Genomic DNA, 22573 nt, shown 5'->3' on the forward strand with positions numbered 1-22573 from the left:
GTGTCCAATGTCGGTCCTCGAGGGCCGCAATCCAGTCGGGTTTTCAGGATTTCCCCAATGAATATGCATGAGATCTATTTGCATGCACTGCTTTCAATGCATATTCATTGGGGAAATCCTGAAAACCCGACTGGATTGCGGCCCTCGAGGACCGACATTGGACACCCCTGATGTATAAGAAGGTGCCTACTTCTCTTTCGAAAACAGCATCTGAGTAGATGTATCATTATATTGTATGGCTCTATGGTTACTGGCCATGTGGATACTGGTCACATCACATAAGAAAACACCATCTCAAATCGAACTGCTTCTCATTCATAGGAGTCTGATTTTTTTTCTCATGCAATTTTCTCTCAATAAAATCCCTGCAGGGAGAAGGCAACCATCAGAACAGCTTTGTCTATAAGTAACAGGCAGAAGTCCTGAGAAACTGGTAGAGGGGGGCAGGGTAGGGAGGTACTGCTCATCGTACATTTCAGCACTCGGGACACACAAAAGGGTTCTTAAATTATATCACGTATATTACTAAGGCAGGTGTCACAGTTTACACATCCAGTGTTGCCAGTTTCCACCCTTACATTAGTTGGGCAGGAATACATCTGTGGCCTCCTCCTAGAAAGAGGGCATGTTATTTTACAGAACAACAAAAGCCAGTGAAGTAGCTCTCACTGAGGAGATCCGGGCTGTGAGAGGAAAAAGAAGTTCCTTATGTTGCATCTCCTGCTTCAGAGGACAATGAAGGCCTGTTTTCTAGTTGCTGTCATTACCGGCATTACCTGCTGTATTGCCTTTGAGACCTGCCCCAGTTCAAGTAAGTATAGTATACATTTGTTTTATTGTACACTACTCTGATTTCCCTTGAAAGGCAGTATAGGAAAGTTTTTTTTTTGTTTTTTTTTTTTATATAAACATATAAAGAAGCTTATATTCAAACTGGAGATTGATTTCAGGGAAAACTATAATTTTTGCACAGACTTAATCCTATTACACACACACACACACCTCTTTCAATTCCACAGGTTACAACAACTCGAGTATTAGGTGTAATTTTGGATTTAAATCTTTTGTATAAGGCTCAGATATCTTCGGTAATACAGAACTGCATATATAATTTAGGCTACTACAACCTTCAGCTATGAATGTATTGGATCATGCTCTCATTATTAGCCGTTTAGATTATTGTAATTTGTTATATAAAGGTATACAGGTAAAAGAACTTAAACGATTACAACTAGTTCAAAATACCGCCATCAAACGCATAACTGGTCATAAAAAATTTTATCATGTTACTCCATTACTTAAATCAGCCCACTGGCTACCTCTATCACATCGCATCATCTATAAAATTCTCTTACTAGTTTTTAAAATCTGTTCTATAGATGCGCCCCTTTTTCTTAGTAAATATTTGACACCTTACACTCCCTCTCGATCATTTAGGGCTCCTTTTACTAAGGTGCGCTCGCGTTTTTAGCGCGCGCTAACCGCATGCTAACCAAAAGCACTAACGTTAGCGTTAGCATTTAGCATACGCGGCATTGTAGCGCGTGCTAAGCGCACGCTAAAACCGCTAGCGCACCTTAGTAAAAGCAGCCCTAAGCTCTCTTAATCATAATTGTCTAGTTCCTACATTCATTGAGATATTTTTAAATTCCTTTCACAATTCCATCTTTTCTGTTCAAGGACCTGAATTGTGGAACTCGCTTCCAAATCATCTTAGATTACAAACTCCATTTAACCTTTTTTTTTTTTTTTTTTTTTAAAGATCTTAAAACATTTTTATTTTCCTGATGCTTATCTGTAAGCATTTTACAATTTATTATCATCATTTCAAGAGTCCCAAGTTTTCCTGCTGCAGCATAAAAACCTAACCTTTTTGTGTTAGCTCCCCCTACTTTTTCTATCAGAAATTGTACCAAGGCTTTCAAGACATTACTAAAGACGCATTTTTTTCAGTTGGCATTTGGTGTAAACTCTCTGCCAGTAGAACATATTTATTAAGGACTTCTCAGGCACTCCTTCAATGCACAGGATAATGAAGACTATCAATGTTAACATTGTATGATAGTTTGCTGGGTTTTCTGTGTGCCATCCTATGTTTTATGGCATTCCTTTTATATTTTTGGAATTTTATTGATGTAAACCACTAAGAACTATTGTAAGATTTGGCGGTATATGAAATTTTAATAAACATAAACATAGTTCTTCCCCTTTTTTTTCCTTTAACTCATGTTATGTCTTATTGTTTATTTATTTTATTTTCATTTAGGGGTCCTTTTCCTCAGGTGTGCTAACCAATTTACCCGGCGCTAAATCGGTTAGCACACATTAGTAAAAGGACCCCTTAGTATTTTTGACATCAATTTGTATTGTAAGCAGCTTAGATATGATTTGATTTGTGGGATACCAAAAAATAGTAAACTTGAAATTCTACCACAGAAAAGAAACAGCACAGGTAGGAGCAAATGCAAGCAGTGTCTCACTTCCGGCTCACCACACAATTGTTTCCCATGTACTCACCTTTATAGGACCCCCAGGGACCCCTGAAGAAGACTTTTTGTCGAAACTGTGTTGGGTCCTGTATCCCTAGCGGACTAGGTCCTTTAAGGCTCTTATGTGAATAATTTATTTTTATGTGGATGGAATTATTTTATGTGGATGATTTCAGTGTACCTTTGGAACTTTGACACTTTCAAATAAAGTCCTAGTGTTTGAACACACAGACCGACAGCGTATCTTAAGATATGCATATATAAAGGGTGTCATCTTAATGTCATCTTCCTATCTAAACCCACCTCTAAGCTTCCCTCATTCTCCGTCTCTGTGGACAACACTCTTATCCTTCCTGCTCGTAATCTCAGGGTCATCTTTGACTGCTCTCTCTCCTTTATCGCCCAGATACAACATATTGCTAAAACCTGCCACTTCTTCCTCTATAATATTACCAAAATCCAACCCGTTCTCTCTGAGCACCCTACCAAAACACTTATCCACACCCTCATCACATCGCACTTAGACTCAGGGAAGGATTACCCAATAGGCCAAGTAGGCATGTGCCTAGGGCCTGAAATGCTCAGGGGGGCCTGATGAAGGAAAGCATCAACATTGTTTTTGCCAAACGGCGATGGGCCCCTCCAGCATTGATCGGCAACGCGGGCCCCACCCCATCAATGGAAAGTAAGACAAGCAAGCAACGTGGGTAAGAAAGGCAACGGGAACTGTAATTGTGCAAGCGGTGCTGCATGCCCAAAGCTTCCCTCTGACGCAGCTTCCTGTTTCCGCCTGGGCGCATGGTGGGGTGGGGCAGAGTGGGGCAGCGGGTCCAGTGTACTTGTGTGCCTAGGGGCCCTTGACGAATTAATCCTGCCCTGCTTAGAATACTACAACTCGCTACTTCCGCTTAGCCATCTTGCTCCCCTCCAATTCATCCAGAATTTGGCTGCACCACTCATATTCCGGGAGAACCACTCTACTCACTTTACCCCTCTCCTAAAGTCACTTCATTGGCTTCTCATCCATATCTGAATGCAATTCAAACTCCTCCTACTGACCTACAAATGCACTCAGTCAGCTGTCCCTCACTATCTCTCTTCACTTATCTCCCCCTTTAAACAATTTGGATCTTTCAGATAGTGCTAGTGTAGAGTAAGGGCAGTTTATGTAACTATATATACAGGAATGAGGTTCAGCACCTGTAACTGTATGGCTAAGTGGTTTAACTTATAGTAGGCAACAAAATAAAAAGCTGTGCTGAATTAAGCCTCTGTATTTATCACTGCTATGTGTACAACTAGAAGCCAACAAAAGGAAATCCAACCAAATCTGCAGGAAAACCACTGAACAGGAGAACCAAACAAAAACTGCAGACAATGTACACGATGCAGGCAAGAGTTTATTGTACCAAAATTAAAATGCAGTAATATAAAATCTTTTTACCAACCAAGGGACCCAACACGGCAGGGTTTTCGGCGTATTCAACACACAGGCATTTGTTGCTATCTTCATTTTTTGCGGTACATTTCATACCTTACGCCCCTGACGAAGGCGTGTTGTCCGAAACACGGACCGTGTTGGGTTCCTTGGTTGGTAAAAAGGTTTTATATTACTGCATTTTAACTTTGGTACAATAAACTCTTGCCTGCATCGTGTACATTGTCTGCAGTTTTTGTTTGGTTTTCCTGTACAACTAGAAGCCATACAGTTACAGGTGCTGAACCTCATTCCTGTATGTATAGTTACATAAATTGCCCTTACTCTACCCTAGCACTATCTGAAAGATCCAAATTGTTTAAAAGAAACTTTTGGCAACGCTGCAAACCAAACATATAAGCAGTGGCGTAGCGAGGATGAGAGGCACCCAGGGCAGTGGTGCCTCTTCTCCAACTCCCCATTCCCATTCGCTCCTTCTTCACTCCCTCCTGCCATGCACCCCTTCCCTTCCCCCCATACCTCTTTAATGTTCCCGGTGCGAGTAGCAACCCCAACCTGCTGTTTGCACCTGCGCCAGCTCTTCCTCTGACATCACTTCCTAGATACGGGTCCAGGATTAGAGAATGACACGGGGACACATTTTTCCCCGTCCCCGCGGGAACTCGTTTTCCCGTCCCCATGAGTTATTTTTTTTTTTTTTTATTACCTTTATTAACAATTGCAAATGAACAGACAACCACGAGCAAAACAAGCAGAAAACAGAGCATCCAGCAAACAACACTGGATACTACAACAACAAAGTATACGCATCACAATTGACATTTTAAAATATCAACCCCACCAAACAATCCCACACAAGCCCACGCCCTCATCAACAACCACAACAAGCACTCCACACACAGGCCTCTAAACAACCAACCAGCCAAAGGCACACACCCCCCCACACACATACACACACACACACACACACACACAGGTGCAACTACCAGAGAGAGAGCAAACCCAAAAGCAACAAAAACAGAAAGACAGAAGGAAAAGCAAATCAAGAAGAGGATTTCGGGGCCCCCGGTCTCCAGACCGGAACAGAGTTTCAACGCTCGCTCAAATCTCGATAGCAGCGGTGGGGAAGAGTCCCAGCCCGAGGGACACGCTGAAGCTCAAACCGCCCCACCGCAGCCAAACGAGCCAGCCAGTGTGAAAAGAAGGCCACAGAATCCCCCACCCAATGCTGCAACAAGAGCTTTTTGACCACCAAGACAGCCATGTAGAGAACCCTGCGCTGGGGAAGTGTGAGCCCCCCTCAATCAAATCACGTTGGTCCCCCAAGAGCAAAAAGCCATAAGACCAGGGCACATCTCTCCGGAGAATGCGCTCTAAAAAAGGGAGAACTTGCAGCCATACTGCAGAAGAAGGGCATTCCAAAAAATGGTGTAGGAGGGTACCAGAGGAACGATTACATTTGGTACAAACTGCTTCCTCCCAAAGGCCCATACGAGCTCCCTGGACCCAAGAAGTATAAGCCCGGTGCAAAATTTTAAATTGCATTTCCCTAAAATCCGTGGAACCCCCCATGGTGTTCACAGTGGCAAAGAGATCAAGAAAGGCCTTGCGATCCAAGGGAGTGCCCAACTCCGATTGCCACTGGGAAGCCAGACGATCAATAGAGCCCAGGCCCGAAGCATTTTTCAGAATCCGATACCAGGTAGCTAAGGTGTTTAAAGCAGGAGAGACCTGAAAAAACTGAACATCCAAGGGACCACAGAGCCAAGCATCCCCCCAGCGACGTGTTAAGGACAAATAATAATGCCGAGCCTGAAGGTAAGCCCAAAAGTGGGTCTGAGGTATTTGCCAGTGAGTCTGCAGCTGGGCAAAAGAAGGAAAAGGACCCCCCCCCCACCGCAAGTATATCCTGGAGAGTTCTACCCCCTCTCTGCTCCCACTGCCGAAACCAGGCATGGCCCACGCCCGGAGGGAAGTCAACATTGCCATACAGCTGCGACAAAAGGGAGGCTGCCGGAGTTTTTCCCTGCCGTCGCCGCCACCAGCACCACGCTCGCCATAGAGGTAAAAGATACGCAAACTTAGCCCCACCCCCCGGTATAGCCGACAACGGGGCATGCAAAAGGGACAAAACCGAGTGCGGGGCACACCAGGACTCTACCCATCCCTGGGACGAGAATCTATAACATCCCGACCATCCTTCATGAATAAAGCGAAACAAAGTGGCAACATTATAATATCGAAGATCGGGAAGGTTCAAACCCCCCCTAGATTTATCCAAAGCTAAGGTGGCATAACTAATCCTGGCCCGCTTATGACGCCAGATGAAAGAGGTGATAATCGAACGAAACAGACGCACCTCTTTATCCGTAACCCAAATGGGCACCGCCTGCAACGGATACAAAATCTTGGGGAGAAGTACCATCTGAGTCAAGGCCACCCGCCCCCAAACACCCAACGGAAGGTCCCTCCATTTATCACACAATTGCCGAATCGCCTCCAGATGACGGTTCACATTAGATCGGTACAGAAGCTTAAGGTCCGGACTTAAATAGACACCCAGGTAACGCATCGTCCCCTTCACCGGCGGTATCTCAAGACTCGCATGCCAGGACTCCATCATAGTAGACCGCAAGGGAAGAAGTTCAGATTTATCACAGTTAACGCGCAGACCAGAAAGATCCCCGAAGGAACGGACCAGAACAAGGACCCTCCCCAAATCTCGTCTGGGTTGATCCAGATAAAGGAGAATATCATCGGCAAAGAGATTAATGCGACTCTCCTTGTCCCCAATGCGAATGCCCTGAACAATCGGATCACCGCGGATCTTAGCAGCCAAGGGTTCGATAGCTAACACAAAAAGCAACAGGGACAACGGACATCCCTGTCGCGTCCCCCGTCCCAAAGGAAACGGGGTAGTAAACTGACCATTAATTAAGAGTCTAGCCTGTGGCAGTATATACAAGCTACTGATCCATTGATGAATAGAGCCCTCTATGCCAAACTGACGCAAAACCCAAAAGAGATATTGCCAAGAAATACTATCAAATGCCTTCTCCATGTCTAAGCCTACAATAGCCAATTCGCCCTCCAAACCACGCCTGGAGTGAAGGGCCATCAAGGCTCTGATCAAATTCATTGATGCATATCTGCCCGGCACAAAGCCCGCCTGGTCCTCATGTATCAAGAGCGGCAAAAAGGCATTCAATCTATGCGCCAAGATCGCAGCAAAAAGCTTGGCATCCTGATTAAGGAGGGAAATAGGCGATAAGAACCCACCTGAGCTAGGTCCTTGCCCGGCTTAGGCAACAGCACAACATGGGCCATGTTAGGGATCCCCAAACCCCGATTCTCAGAAAGCGCATTAAATGCCCCAGCCAAAGCAGGAGAGATCTGGTCCGACAGAATCTTGTAATATTCAGAGCCAAACCCATCGGGACCCGGTGCCTTAGTTAATTTAAGCCTCTTAATATCAATTTGTACTTCATCGGAACTGATAGGAGCATTCAGTTGTTCCAGCTGAGCCGCCGTCAACCGAGGGAGCTGAAGCCCCTGAAAGAAAGCATCCCTATCAGCGTCCGAGAACGGGCGGTTAGTGTACAGAGATTCATAAAAGTGAATGAATTGCTGTTGAATCTGCCGTTCTTGCGTGTAGCAAGTACCCTTCGGGTCCCGAATGGACAGGATAACCTGACGGGTGCGCGGAGGCCGGACCAAATTGGCCAACAGCCTCCCTGTCTTACTCCCCCAGGCGTACAACCTATACCATTGAAAATAGATATCGCGAGAGGCCCGCTGTGTCAAGATGTCATCTATGCGCCGCCGGACAGTCAGCAAACGAATTTTATCATCCGCCGAAAGAGAAGTACAGTGGCGGGCCCCCAACTGCCGCAGCTCCCCCGATAGAGTCAGCAACTCCGCATCCAGGGACTTCCGTTTGCGGGAAAGATAACACTGCACAACAATTTTTTGGTTAAGTCTTGATTCCTGAAAAGTTTTTGGTGATTATGACAGGTACCAACTTGGTATGCTCAAATATGGTTTTGGTTTTACTGCATCACGTAAGAACTATGAGAAATAGACCATTTTATGTTTACTGACAATAAAATATATAGTCAAGTTTACGTTTCGCACAAGCGACTAAATGAAACAGAATTAAAAGTGTTTTGCTCCCGAGTTTCTTTTATATTCAGTGTCTGGTGCATCACGTTGTAGCATCCAACAATAGTCGGCAAGCATTGACGGATTCCAATTGCCCTGTATCGTTTCTCCATCGTAGCTATGTCTTGATGAAACCTTTCACCGTGCTCGTCACTCACAGCACCGAGATTTGCGGGGAAGAAGTCCAAGTGTGAATGGAGGAAATGAATCTTGAGTGACATATTGCACTTCATTCTCTTGTATGCTTTGAGAAGTTTGTCTACCAGCTGAATGTAGTTTGGGGCTCTGTAATTGCCCAGAAAATTGTCAACAACGTCTTTCAAGGCTTTCCAGCCAATTTTTTCCGGCCCAACTAACAGATCTTCAAATCGCTTGTCACTCATAACATGTCTGATCTCGGGCCAACAAAAATACCCTCTTTGATCTTGGCATCAGTTATTCTTGGGAACATCTGTCTTAAATAACGAAAACCTTCCCCTTCCTTGTTCATTGCTTTCACAAAATTCTTCATGAGTCCCAGTTTAATGTGAAGAGGAGGCAAAAATATCTTTGTCGGGTCAACAAGCGATTCATGTGCTACATTTTTCTGTCCTGGAACTAACTTTTTACGGAGTGGCCAGTTCTTTCTAGAATAGTGCGACTCTCTGTCTCGGCTGTCCCATTCGCAGATGAAACAGCAGTACTTTGTATAGCCAAGCTGCAGTCCTAGTAACAGAGCAACGACTTTGAGGTCTCCACAGATATTCCAGTTATACCTGGTATACTGGACATACTTTAGTAACATTTCCATATTCTCATATGTTTCTTTCATATGTGCTGCATAGCCAACAGGTACTGAAGGATAAACGTTGCCATTGTGCAACAGAACAGCTTTCAGGCTTAACATTGACGAATCAATGAAAAGACGCCACTCTTCCGGGTTGTGATCACAACCAAAGACCGAGAACAATCCTTCAATGTCACAACAGAAACAGAGACTGTCGACTTGTGCAAAAAAATTTGGTTATATCATGATGCCGGTCTCGAAACACAGAAATTTTCGTACCTGGTGATAGCAAACACCATTCCTGCAGTCTCGAACCTAGCAGCTCAGCTTTTGCTTTTGACAGACCCAAATCTCTGACCAAATCGTTCAATTCGGACTGTGTTATCAGATGTGGATCGCCTGATGAGGATGGTTCAAAATCCGGGTCAATGTCACTGTTAGAACCCTGCACTGCAGTTTCTTCATCTGGTTCGTCTAAGGTCCAATCCTCTGGTGGTTTCGGAACTGGAAGACTGTCATCATGTGGCATGGGTCTCATTGCTGAAGGCAGATTAGGATATTCAATTGACTTCTTGTTTTTGGCAGAGAAACCAGACACATTAGTCAAACAGAAATAACAGTCCGTCACATGGTCTTTCTGTTCTCGCCATATCATCGGAACAGCAAATGGCATCGTCTTTCGAGTACCTCTGAGCCAGGCTCTCAGACTAACAGCACATGTCGCACAGTAAATGTGAGGCGCCCATTGCTTGTCTTGATCACCTATTTTGCAGCCAAAATACAGATGATAGGCTTTCTTTACAAGGGCAGTCATCGAACGTCTCTGAGGCGTAAGTGTATATTCCCCACAGATATAGCAGAATGTGTCGCGGCTGTTACGACACCGACGAGACATATTGCCCGACACCAAAACGTCTATAGCATCAAGCTTACTTACTGTTATATTGCTACAGCTACTATACTACTATACTTTACTATACTGATACTATATACACACACGGACTATCTATATTAACCAAATGAGCAGGATCGGTGTATGGAAGCCACCATTATAGCATGGTGAGACAGCGCAAGCTCGTTCAGACCTGCCCAGACATGCCCAGGATGTCATCTTCCATAAAACAGCTTCCAACCTGGCTAGATTTTATGCATGGACATACCCAGGCGGCACAAACCGTTGTTGATAAGACACTTATGGGAGAAAAAATTGTTTGCATCCAAATATAAGAAAAAATCACGACAAAATTGAAGATTTCTCTGAAATGGTACGTGATGGGTAATTTTTGATGTAATATTCATGATCAGCACCCAAAATTCTATAAGAAACACCCAGCAGTGTTCAGGAAGCAAAAACTTTGTTGTGCAGTGTAAGCAATAATGAACCCCCGCAGAACCGCCTTGGAAGCCTCCCAATAGGTCACGGGATGAACGTCGTCGGTATTATTGTGAGAGCTGTACTCCGACCATTGTTCCCGAAGATATCTATGAAATTCAAGATCTCTATATAAGCGACATGGAAATTTCCAATGTCGCTCCACGGGTTCCGGCGTAAACTGAAGTTCCATGACAACAGGCGAATGATCCGACAGGGGAACTTCCTCAACATCTATCCCAGTCACCCTGGGGAGCAGAGAGGGCGATACCAACAAATAATCCAATCTAGCATAGACATTGTGGAGATGCGAGTAAAAGGTATAAGTGCGTTCCGTAGGGTGCAAAGTCCTCCAGGTGTCCAATAACTGCAACTGACTAAGCAAAAAATTAACCCCCTTGGCTCCATGGTCCCTGGCCCCCGTCTTTACCGGACTGCAATCCAGGGCAGGATCTACGGTAATGTTGAAATCCCCTCCCACCAACGACTGGTAATCTGGATACATGGCTATCTTGGCCAGCAAAGCTGAAAAAAATTTATGATCATACACATTAGGAGCATAAAGATTACACAATAACCATTTGTGCCCCCATAATTCTCCCAACACTAGAACATAGCGACCATCCTGGTCTTGGAGAACTTTATGAGTGTGGAAGGGCAATTGTTTATGAATTAGGATAGCAACCCCTCGCTTCCGGGTGCCAAAGGAAGACGAGCAGACCTCGCCCACCCAGTCTCTCCGAAGCTTGAGGTGTTCCATAACAGAAAGGTGGGTTTCTTGCACAAAGGCGATATCAGTCCCCCTCTTGCGAAACCAGGTCAAAACTTTCTTCCTCTTGATAGGAGAGTGAATCCCGTCCACATTTAAGGTAGCTATAGTCACTTTAGTCATTGGGAACAAGTTCGCACAGGTGAAGAACAGAATACAATATAGTACAATAGACAGGCGGCCCCCCCAGCTAGGCCCCCCATCCAGGAATACTGGAACTGGAACACTCTAAAGAAAAGCATGGAACACAAAGGCAAGGCCAACCACCCCCAAGAGCGCTGCACCACCACACTCACCCCACTCACTCCTACCCATACAGACAGCCACCACACAGAACCACAGTCAGACACAACATTCACTCTCCCGCAACACCACCCAAACCACCCCTCTCCCCGCCCCCCCAACCTCAACCCACCCCCCGGAGAACTATTTCCCCAGAGCCCTCCCCAAATTCCCCCAATACAAAAGAAAAGACTATAAACAAAAAATCCCACTCTCAATAAATGAAGCAACCTAAAGTCCTAAACTGAGCTCTCATAGACCCCCCCGGGTCTCCCAAGAAAAAACTTCAACTGCCCAGGATGAAGGGAAAACAGCCAACGACAGAGCAGAGCAGCCTCCCACAAGCGGCCCAGTCCAGACAGACCCCCAGTCGGGCAAATCAGCAGAGAGGCCAAAGAAAATGTACTGGCCTCAATTACAAACAGGCCGACGCCTGGGACCAAACAAAACAAATAGATCACCAGGCTTCGAACATCCCAGATCCCGCTGCTCACCTCCACATTCGCTGGCAGAGGTCAGGTAGAGCCACCCTCAATGGCCCAGTTGTCTGGTAGGTCTCCTACAGAAAGAAAGGCCACAAGGTGAACATACTGAGGGCCAGCTGCCGCATCAAGGAGCCGGCGCAGCTCCTGGCACCCCCCCCACCTCGGCCGCCGCCGGCAGGGAGTCTAGAAATTGTTGTGCTGCTGCCCAATCAACAAAAGTATGAGGTTTTCCCTCTCTCCAGACGCGCAGCGATGCCGGGTACACTAGCACAAAGCGCATTCCTCGTCGGTGAAGCATGGTGCAGAGGGGCGCCATCCCCTTACGAAGGGAAGCCACATGTGGAGAATAGTCATTGAACAATAACAGCTTCTGACCGTCATATTCCAGCTGGCCTACTTTCCGGTACGCTTGTAGCATGAGCTCCTTTTCTCTCCAGTTGAGATATCGGGCAATCGCAGCACTAGGGCGGTTATTATCTCCCAGGCGTTGTCCCAGGCGGTGCGCTCGCTCGCAGAGAAAACCACTCGGTGGGGGCTCCAATACCAGGCGAGTCGGGAGCCAGATTTGAAAAAAATTGTAAATGTCCTGATCAGCCCGAAACTCCGGGAGACCCACTACTTGCAGATTATTCCGGCGTTGACGGTTCTCCTGCTCGTTGATGCGGTCTGTCAACACTGTCACCTGGGCCTGCAGCGCGGCCACGCTGGATTGATCCCGCAGGGCCGCATCCTCCCCGTCTGAGACACGCTGCTCCACCGCCGCAATCCGAGTCGCCTGTGACTCGAAACGTTCATGTATGCAACCCACTGCAGACTGAAGTTTGTGGAGCCGATCCTCCAGTGCCGTGGTCACCATTCGGGAGATCCCTTGGGCCCACTCTCTCCATTGCGCTGGGGCTGGAGACAGAGTCGGCATCGACACCATTTTAGGTGCAGGGCAGGCAGATTTATTTTTTGGCGTCTTCACTGAGCAGACCGGCATTTCCGCCTCAAACCGCCGCTGCAAATGTCACACTCTCACCCAGAGCTGAGAGATGGTCCCCGAGAACCGCGATGCCGATCAGGCAGTATTTTACTAAGTTTTTGCCGATTTTTGGAGATTGGAGGGCTTAGAGCTCGAGGGCGCACGTCTGCTCACAGCAAGCTCATCACGTGACCCCCCGTCCCCATGAGTTCTTTTCCCGTCGCTGCCCCATTCCTGCAAGCTCCTTCCTCATCTGCCCAAGCCTCAAACACTTTAAAATCATAAGTGGCTGAGGCTTGGGCGCTTAAGGCAGAGCTTACAGGAATGGGGCTGGGACAGCGACAAAACTCATGGGGATGGGGCAGGGAAATTTAGTTCCTGCGGGGACGGGAAAAAAAATTTGTCCTCGTGTCATTCTCTATCCAGGATGTGACATCAGAGAAAGAGCCGGCGGCTGGTGCGAGCAGCAGGTTGGGGTTGCTGCTCACACCGGGAACGTTAAAGAGGTGCGAGGAAAGGGGAGAGTTTGCATGTGCGGTAGTGGGGGGCCCCCCCCCTCAATACCCCCTTACTATGCTACTGCATATAACAGAGTATCTCAAACTGTGTGCCAAGGCACACTAGTGTTCCTCCTGAGATTTCAGGTGTGCCATGGGACACTGGGGAGGAGGAGAGACACCGGCACCAGCTGACTGCCTACAGGCAGTCAGTGGGCATCAGCACCTATCCTTCTCTCTGGTCCTCTTCCCTTCTGGCACTCCCCACTGGCATTTCAGGGCCCGCCTGGAGGACCTTCACACACACGGGGACATCGACATGATGTCAGGCATGTGCGTGATATCATCACGGCAATATCAGCGAACTTCCAGGTGCCTCGAGCCAGGTCCACTACCTTTACTGTGCCACGGCTCAAAAAAGTTTGCGCCTAGAAGTCGCAAGATTGTGGCGGTATAGAAGAATAAAGTTATTGTTATTATTATTATTATTATAAACTCCTTTCAACACTGAATCTCTGTGCCCATCCCTGAGCCATTCAACCCCAGATGTGTCCATCTCCTGTACCATCCACGCCTAGAGGACAGAGGCTCTGCACTACTGTGCCCTATGGCCATCCCTGCAACATCCGTTTTTAGAAGTGAGAGATTCAAACCTTATGCCAGTTTCCCAGTCATTCACCTCTTCAGATAGCAGACTTTATATTCATTAACCAATTTCTGGATCTTGCAGTCTCTCAGTTGATATAAGAGCTGAACAAAACTCTATATTACTAGATTAGCCGTGCCACAGTGTCAATTGATTCTCATTAACAACTGCCTCTAGGCTCTGGCATCTCTTCAAATTGATGGTGGAAATTAAAGCATGCCTCAGCCTGCACACTCGGGTGTGGCAGTTCTAAAGCTTCTTAAGGAAATATGATATCAGCCACTAGAAATGTTTTTTTTTTTTTCATGTTACTATTAAAGTGGTGATTCAGTCATTAAAAGGGTTATTAAATAAAGGATTAAAGCATGCAAAATATATGTCATCCTTCTATGGTCCAAGGCCTTTGGCAGGGCACATTTAAAGTATAGGGACTAGGTTTGAGTCAACAAAACACAGAAGCAGCACCACTGCAGTTGTACAGAATAAGAATCAAATTGCCAGAGGAAGGAAAGAAACATCCAAGAAAGGATTATTAAGCTGAAGAAACCACTATGTATACTGTCAATGAAGATAATAAGTACACTTAGAGAAACTTTATTAAAATATCTAATAAAAACACAAGTTAATACATTAAAAGAGGAACAGGTTACAAACAAAACTAAGTAAAGTCCTCACATGGTCATTTTTCAGAGCAAATGCTTATTGTAGGGAAATTTTTAAATAAAATAACTGTGGAAAATGACATTTTTCAGTGTTCAATGGAGACAGTCCAAGATTATAAAGTGTATTTCAAACCAGAAAAGAATGGTGAATCTGGTGTAAGCCTGTGGTATCCCATGAAGCTTTGCAAACTTAGGTAGTGGGATATCCATATGCTGTTTAAACAAGTCAAGTTTCTATATGTTTAGCTGCTCAGGAGTAAAGATTTTTTTCCAGCAAAGAGAAAGAGACTGAACTCTCCCAGAGATAGAAGAGATTTATTTGTTTACTGTACTTATTAAACACTTGGCCTAACTAGTGGATAGGGGAGTATAAAGTAAGCTTAAATGAAACAAACAAGCAAGAAATAATGAAGTCAAAATTCAGCAGTACAAAGTTCAACTCAAGATGTATGGCAGGTCCACTTAAAGATTTGTTTCATTAAATTCCGGGAGACAGGAGAGGTTCAGTGGGCTTGGAAAAGAGCAGATGTGATCCCTCTTCACATAAGTGGTCGCAGAGATGAAGCAGGAAACTACAGGCTTGTTGTATGCCTCACTTTGGATATTGGAAAAATAAAAGGATAGTAAATTTCCTAGAATCTAATGGGTTACAAGATTCAAGACACAATGGTTTTACTAAGGTAATTGTGCCAAATTAATCTGATAGAATTCTTTTACTGCGGAGAACAGAGAATTGGATCAAAGACATGCACTAGATGTAACTCTAGATTTCAGCAGAGCCTTTGATATGGTTCCTCATAGGAGGTTCTTGACCCGGAGGGAGTGGAAAACATAAAAGGTTCTGCAAAAGTTGGAAGAATAATATTTGCATTTGGGGAGTGGAAATCCGAGGGAGATGTATGTGCTAGTAGGTGAGAGGCTAATATGCACTGAAGGAGAGAGGGACCTTGGAGTGATAGTATCTGAGGATCTGAAGGTGACTAAGCAGTGTGACAAAGCGGTGGCTGTAGCCAGAAGGATTGCTAGGCTGTTTAGAGAGGCATAACCAGCAGAAGAAAGGATGTGTTGATGCCCCTGTACAGGTCATTGGCGAGGCCCCACTTGAAGTATTGTGTACAGTTTTTGGAGGCTGTATCTGGCCAAGGATATAAGAAGGACTGAAGTGGTCCAGAGGAAAGCAATGAAAATGTAGGAGGTTTGCACCATAAGAAGTACAAGAAGAGATTAGAAGACCTCAAATGTACTGTATACTCTGGAGAAGAGGAGGGGACAATGGTGATATGATACAGACATTTACATTTTTGAAAGGTTATTAATAGATTCATAGACAACCCGCGAAAGACAAAGGCGCGCGCCGACAACTGAGCGCAAGATGGAGGCGCGCGTCAAGAAAATTACAGTTTTTATGGGCTCTGACGGGGGGTTTTGTTGGGAGCCCCCCCCAGTTTACTTAATAGAGATCGCGCCGGTGTTGTGGGGGTTTGGGGGGTTGTAACCCTCCACATTTTTACTGTAAACTTAATTTTTTCCTTTAAAAACAGGGAAAAAGTGAAGTTTTCAGTAAAATGTGGGGGTTACAACCCCCCACACCCCCCACAACACCCCACAACGCGGTTACGATCTCTATTAAGTAAAGTGGGGGGGTTCCTCCCCACACACACCCCCGTCGGAGCCCTAAAAACAGTTAATTTTCGGCTGCGCACACTTCCACACTGCCGCTCAATTGTCTGGGTGCGCCTTTATCCCGGCACGCTTTTGACCTGACACCGTATTAATTATAGGACCAAATCTTTTCCAGAAAAGAGAAATAGGTAAAACTAAGAGGAAATAAATTGAGATTGAGGGGGTGATAGACTTAGGAGTAACGTTAGGAAATTCTTTTTCAAGAAGAGGGTGGTGGATGCTTGGAATGCCCTCCTGAGAGAGCTGGTGGAGAGGAAAATTGTCATGGAATTCAAACAGCATGGAAGACCACAGAGGATCGCTAATTAGAATATGAATGGTATTAAATTGAAGAAGTAAGGCCAGTACCAGACAGATTTGCACAATCTGTGACCTCCTATATAATTCGGTGTAGCACAGGCCTTGGGAGGGCTCTTTGATGGAGCCCCAGCCATTTGGATCATGGCTGGGCAGACTTTCATGGTCTGAGATTCAAAAATCCTTCTAGAGGTGGAGTTTCCCTGTGGCAGAGTAAAAAAATATGATACTGATTCAGTTTCAGAGTTAAAAAGAAACAATCAGAAAATGAGGAAATAAGAGTACAATACCTGTCCAAGCCATCTGCCACATGTGAGGAAACAGGTTGCGCTATGTCAGGGGTAGGCAATTCCAGTCCTCGAGGAGCCACAGACAGGTCAGGTTTTCAGGATATCAAAATGAATATGTATGAGATGGATTTGCATGCACTGCCTCCTTGAGATGCAAATCTATCTTATGCATATTTAGTGTGGATATCTTGAAAACCTGACCTGCCTGTGGCTCTCGAGGACTGGAATTGTCTACCCCTGCACTAGGTTAACTCTGTTTTATGGCTGATTTTTAAAAGAGGAGAAAAGCACTTTATACTTGTACCAGTTTTTAATGAGGTTTTACTTATTTAAAACAACTTACCTGAGTCTGGGAAAAGTCTTCTTAACTGCTGAGACTTCCTGTATGAACCAAAAGAGAAGAATACATTGATACAGAGTGACTTGGTTTTAAAGTAAAACAAAAATTAATTAGAAATTGAGTAAAAGACCAGAGTACTTATCTGGGCTACTTGTACTTGCACAATGAATAGGGTCTGAAAAAAAGCAATGTATAAACATCTTAAAAGTTAAGTCCCAAGGATTTGAGTTTTAAAGAAATTTTTTAATGTCTGATTTCAGCTATTTTAAGAAAGGCACTTAATATTAATATTGTCAAGTTGTAATTAATGACAGCACTTTGTTGAGACATAAAGTTTTAATGTTCCAGTATTGAGGCTATGTTTTTATTCTTCTTGAGCAATACTTCTTGTTGCAATAATGTGTGAAATCTCCCTTCTTCCTACTAGGTCTGTTGAAAGATTTATGGTCCACTAATCAGTTACATACACAAATACATGCCTGTTAGTTTCTAGGGAAGACCATAATATCTCATCCAGGTTCAACTTTCTTTGCCTACTTACACGACACAAGACCCAGGCTAATGAGAAATACTTTTATTATGAAAATAGAAAAATATAATTCAAAAACCAGCAGCAATAACTAAATATTGTTCACAAAATATCCGATTACATATATGAAACTCAGTACACAATTATCACAACACACTTGCTAGATAAATAAGTAAAACTAATTCTTACACACATTAAACAATTCCTTATAATAACAATTCCTGATTAGCAGCAATCTATTACAGTTATCACCAAGAGTAGCTTTACAAGCCTTATCCTATATCACAATAGGATTCTCTATCTAACCCCAGCTGATAAGATAATAAGTTCCTTATATCACTATTCAATTAGGCCTTAGCATAGAATCAGGTGAAATGGAAGACGTCTCTCCTCAGCTTAGCAGATATAGAAATCCTTCTGTTACAGGGACAAGAGTTTGTCAGCCATAGGCACAGCTGTAATTTAGTTTGGCAGCAAAGGTTTCCTTGATGTGATGGAATTCAGATCTGTTTAAGGTCCGATTCGCTTTCTCTCAGGCAGAGAGACACACGAGGTAACTGTTCAGGTCTTAATTATTATAAAAGATGTGCGTGGAGAACACCTGTGATGAGATGCGAGTTCACCCACGTCCTAACACAGACTAAATTATAATTAGCACCTTTTCACTTGGATCTCGTCAGATGACTTCTCCGGACCAATCCAGAAACAGAACTTAGATGAATAGCCTTTCTGTATAAAGTCTCGTACTATCTGGGAGACAGAGGCGCCTTCGATAGATAAGCACAGCATAGGAGTATGCCTCCCCCAAGATTCACATGGGAAGATCACATAGGCATAACTGGATGTCCTTGACTAGAATACAGTTCTGGTACATATACCCAGAATGCATTAGGCAGAAACAGCAAAGATGTGTTCTTCTTTCTCTTCTTGCTAGTTTCAGGCTGGAATCCTTTGTTATTTGTACTCCTATGTTACTTGTACAATTTTTCTGTTAACTCCTGTTAACCGCATCGAACTTCACGGTGTATTGCGGTATACAAATAAAATTTTATGTTATATTATGGTACATTCACAATAAATGATCCAATCAAAAACATAAGAACATGAAATCACAGACTGTGATAATGAATAAAATCACATTAAAAAGTTACTAAATGTACCCAAAGGGTGTTGTTCAACAGGTATCACTTATTGGCAATAGCTGTAAAACATTAAAGAAGCAGTCATTAGGCATTTGTGGAATCTCTCCCATATCAGTTATAAAACTTAAGAATGTAGAATCAGCCAGCTTTAAAAAAAACACATCCTCTCCTCTCCCTTGCAAACTGAAACTGTGGTGAAAATGTTGTTGGGTGAAAGACTTTAATTAAAAAAGCCCAGTGTGACAGGGTCAAGGTTCATATAAATGATTAGTTAATTAAGAACACCTACCAAATTAGTTTTGCCTATATTTTTAGTGGTTAGAAGAATTCAGCTTACTGTATTGTTGTGTGATGAAATCTGGTGGACCTTCCTCTGCAGCAGTTTAGAGAGCACAAGGGCAGGTGTGTGCTGTGCTCCTTAATTGCAGATTCATCGGCTGCTAGGAATTCCTGGCCGTTCTTCAAAAGGAAATTCTACTTCCTGGTTAAGTCTTCTCTTATTATCTATGCAATGAAGCCACAACCTTAGGGAGAATGGCAAGTCATCCAACAGGTTGGTCTCCTGCCTTTCTGAGAACAGGGAAGGGCAATTTAGGGTTTGAGCTAACTGCCCTCTAGTCTCAGCAGGTGCATGATAGAGGGCTTTGCTCAACAGCAATGGGAAGAACTGGTTTTCCAGAAAATAAAGAGAAACTAAGGTTGGCAGACAGGTTACAAGCTTTTAGATTTTCCTTATAGGGAAATCATTCCTATCTCCCTTTATCATGTAGTAATATAATAACATAATAAATGTTAACATAGTAACATAATAAATGACGGCAGATAAAGACCTGAACAGACCATCCAGTCTGTCAATTAATTATTCTCATTAAAATACATTGATTGCATTAACTTGTCTCTTCCTTTGATATTTCTGGGCCATAGACCTAAAGTCATAGAAAAACATAGAAAGATGACGGCAGAAAAGGGCTATAGCCCATCAAGTCTGCCCACTCAACTGACCCACCAATAAGTCTGAATGCTAATGACCCAGTTCCTTAACTCGACCTTCGTAGGGATCCCACGTAGATGTCCCATTTATTCTTGAAGTCAAGCACGCTGGTGGCCTCGATCACCTGCACCGGAAGCTTGTTCCAGTGATCCACCACTCTTTCCGTGAAGAAATACTTCCTGGTGTCACTACTAAATTTCCCCCACCTCTAAGTTTAGAGGATGCCCTCTTGTGGCCGAGGGTCCTTTGAGAAAAAGGATGTCATCTTCCACCTCGACACGTCCTGTGATGTATTTAAATGTCTCAATCATGTCTCCCCTCTCCCTGCGTCCACCTGGTATTGTCCTTGATTCCAACTGCTGAAGTTGCCATCTAAGCTCACAGCCTATCTAACCATCCCGTTGTTTACAGGATATCTACTGTAACGTCTGGCCAGTAACATCCTCATATTCCAAGTTAGGGTCCAGAGAAGGGCGACTAAAATGGTTAAGGGGCTGGAGGAGTTGCCGTACAGCGAGAGATTAGAGAAACTGGGCCTCTTCTCCCTTGAAAAGAGGAGATTGCGAGGGGACATGATCGAAACATTCAAAATACTGAAAGGAATAGACTTAGTAGAGAAAGACAGACTGTTCACCCTCTCCAAGGCAGGGAGAATGAGAGGACACTCTCTAAAGTTGAAAGGGGACAGATTCCGTATAAAAGTAAGGAAATTCTTCTTCACCCTGAGAGTGGTAGAAAACTGGAACACTCTTCCGGAGTCTGTTATAGGGGAAAACACCCTCCAGGATTTCAAGACAAAGTTGGACAAGTTCATGCTAAACTGGTGAGACTGGACTCATTTGGAGCACTGGTCTTGACCTTGGGGCCGCCGCGTGAGCAGACTGCTGGACAGGATGAACCATTGGTCTGACCCAGCAGTGGCAATTCTTATGTTCTTATGTTCCCATTAATGCCATCCCCAGCCCATCCTATACCGAATCACCATATATGGGACACAAACTGTACAAGTCTGTCTTATACCATTTGTTTTCTAATTAGAGATCCTCTGTGTTTACCCCACACCTTTTTGAATTCCATCATTGTTTTCCTCTCCACCACCTCCCTCGAGAGGGCATTCCAGGCATCCACCACCCTTTCCATGAAAAAGAATTTCCTAACATTACTCCTAAGTCTGCCTCCCTGCAACCTCAAGTTATGCCCTCTAATTTTACCATTTTCCCTTTTCTGGAAAAGATTTGGTTCTATATTAATACCTTTCAAGTATTTAAATGTCTGTATCATATCTTCCCTGTCCCTCCTCTCCTCTAAAGTATACATGTTTAGGTCTTCCAGTTGGCAAATAAAGACCTGCACAGTCCATCCAGTTGGTCCTACAAGGTAGCCAGAGATTTCAATTCTTCATGATTAAAAACTGGTATACTTTATCTCTCTTCCAATTTTGGGGCAGAGACCATAGAAGTCTGCCCGACACCAGTCCTATTTCCCAACTATTATAGTTGGCATTGAAGACCACTCCAGTCTTGATCCAGATTTGTTTTTGCTATGTATAGGAGCCAGATCGTAGGAGTCTGTCTGGCATTGGTCTTTCTTCCCAACCTCTGAAGCTGCCATCAAAGCTCACTGCAGTTATGAGGTCATTTACATTTTGCTTTAATTGGATTCCATCCTTTCCCTATGTTGTGCTCTCTGTGTTTATCCCAAGCATTCTTGAATTCTGTTGCTGTTGCTTCACAACCTCCCATGAGAGAGCATTCCAGGTGTAACTCCTCCCTCTTTGAATATCAATTTTCACTTACTTTACCTTCTGTAGTCAGGTTACCCTACAAGTCAAAGTGAGAATTTTTCTAAAAAGAGGGAAAAGCTAGCATAAAATACTTCCTGGAGAGAGCTGTACTGCCAGAATTCCAAAAGTGACACATACAGCTCAAAATTCTTAAACCTACAGGAATATCTTTAAAAAAAAAAAAAAATTATTTATAACCTTGGTTACACAGGCATCCACCACTCTTTCCATGATAAAAGTATTTCCTGATAGTACTTCTAAGTCTCCCACCCTGCAACCTCAACTCATAATTCTACTGCTTCCCCATCTCTGAAAAAGATAAGTTTGCACATGAATACCTTTTAAGTATTTAAATATCTGTGTCATATCCTACTTATCCTTCCTTTCCTCTACGTATGCATACTGAGGTGTTCCAGTCCATCTTTTGGCACAAGCCCCATATTATTTTTGTCTTCTCCCTCTGAACCGCCTCAAGTCTTTTGATATCAGTGAGATACACCATCCAAATTGAACACAATATTCCAAATGGAGCCTCACCAACGACTTATATAAAGGCATTAACACCTCCTTTCTTCTTTTGGATTTGCCTCTATGCATCTTTCTGGCTACACCAACTGTCTTGTTGTCACATTGTTTCGCTGCCTTAAGATCTTCCAGCACTATCACTCCAGGCCCCTCTTCTGGTCAGTGCTTATTAGCCTTTCACCCTCTATCAAATACAACTACTGTATTTTGGGTTTATAAACCCCATGTGTGTCACTCTACACTTCTTTGCATTAAATATTACCACCAAACATTAGGCCAAACTTCTAATCTTTTTAGATCACATCTCATGCTTTCGACTCCTTCCAGAGTGTCCACTCTATTGCAAATCTTCATGTCATCCACAAAAAGGCAAACTTTCTTTCTAACCCTTCAACTATGCCTACCAGCCACCCAGCTATCTACATGCCTAATGATTGAATCTCACACTACAACAGCCGTCTT

The 22573-nt window shown here is 44.0% G+C and overlaps 1 protein-coding gene across 1 annotated transcript in view; it reads left to right on the forward strand.

Annotated features, from left to right (window-relative positions):
* Positions 1–697: 697 nt before the first annotated feature.
* ENDOU (endonuclease, poly(U) specific) overlaps positions 698–22573 on the forward strand; it is a 58264-nt gene continuing 36388 nt past the window's right edge. The window contains exon 1 of the mRNA XM_033935379.1: positions 698–811. Coding sequence (XP_033791270.1) covers positions 709–811 — 103 coding nt within the window. The 5' untranslated portion in view covers positions 698–708. The remainder of the gene's footprint in view (positions 812–22573) is intronic.

This window comes from Geotrypetes seraphini, chromosome 3, assembly GCF_902459505.1.
Source record: "Geotrypetes seraphini chromosome 3, aGeoSer1.1, whole genome shotgun sequence".
Classification (NCBI taxonomy): domain Eukaryota; kingdom Metazoa; phylum Chordata; class Amphibia; order Gymnophiona; family Dermophiidae; genus Geotrypetes; species Geotrypetes seraphini.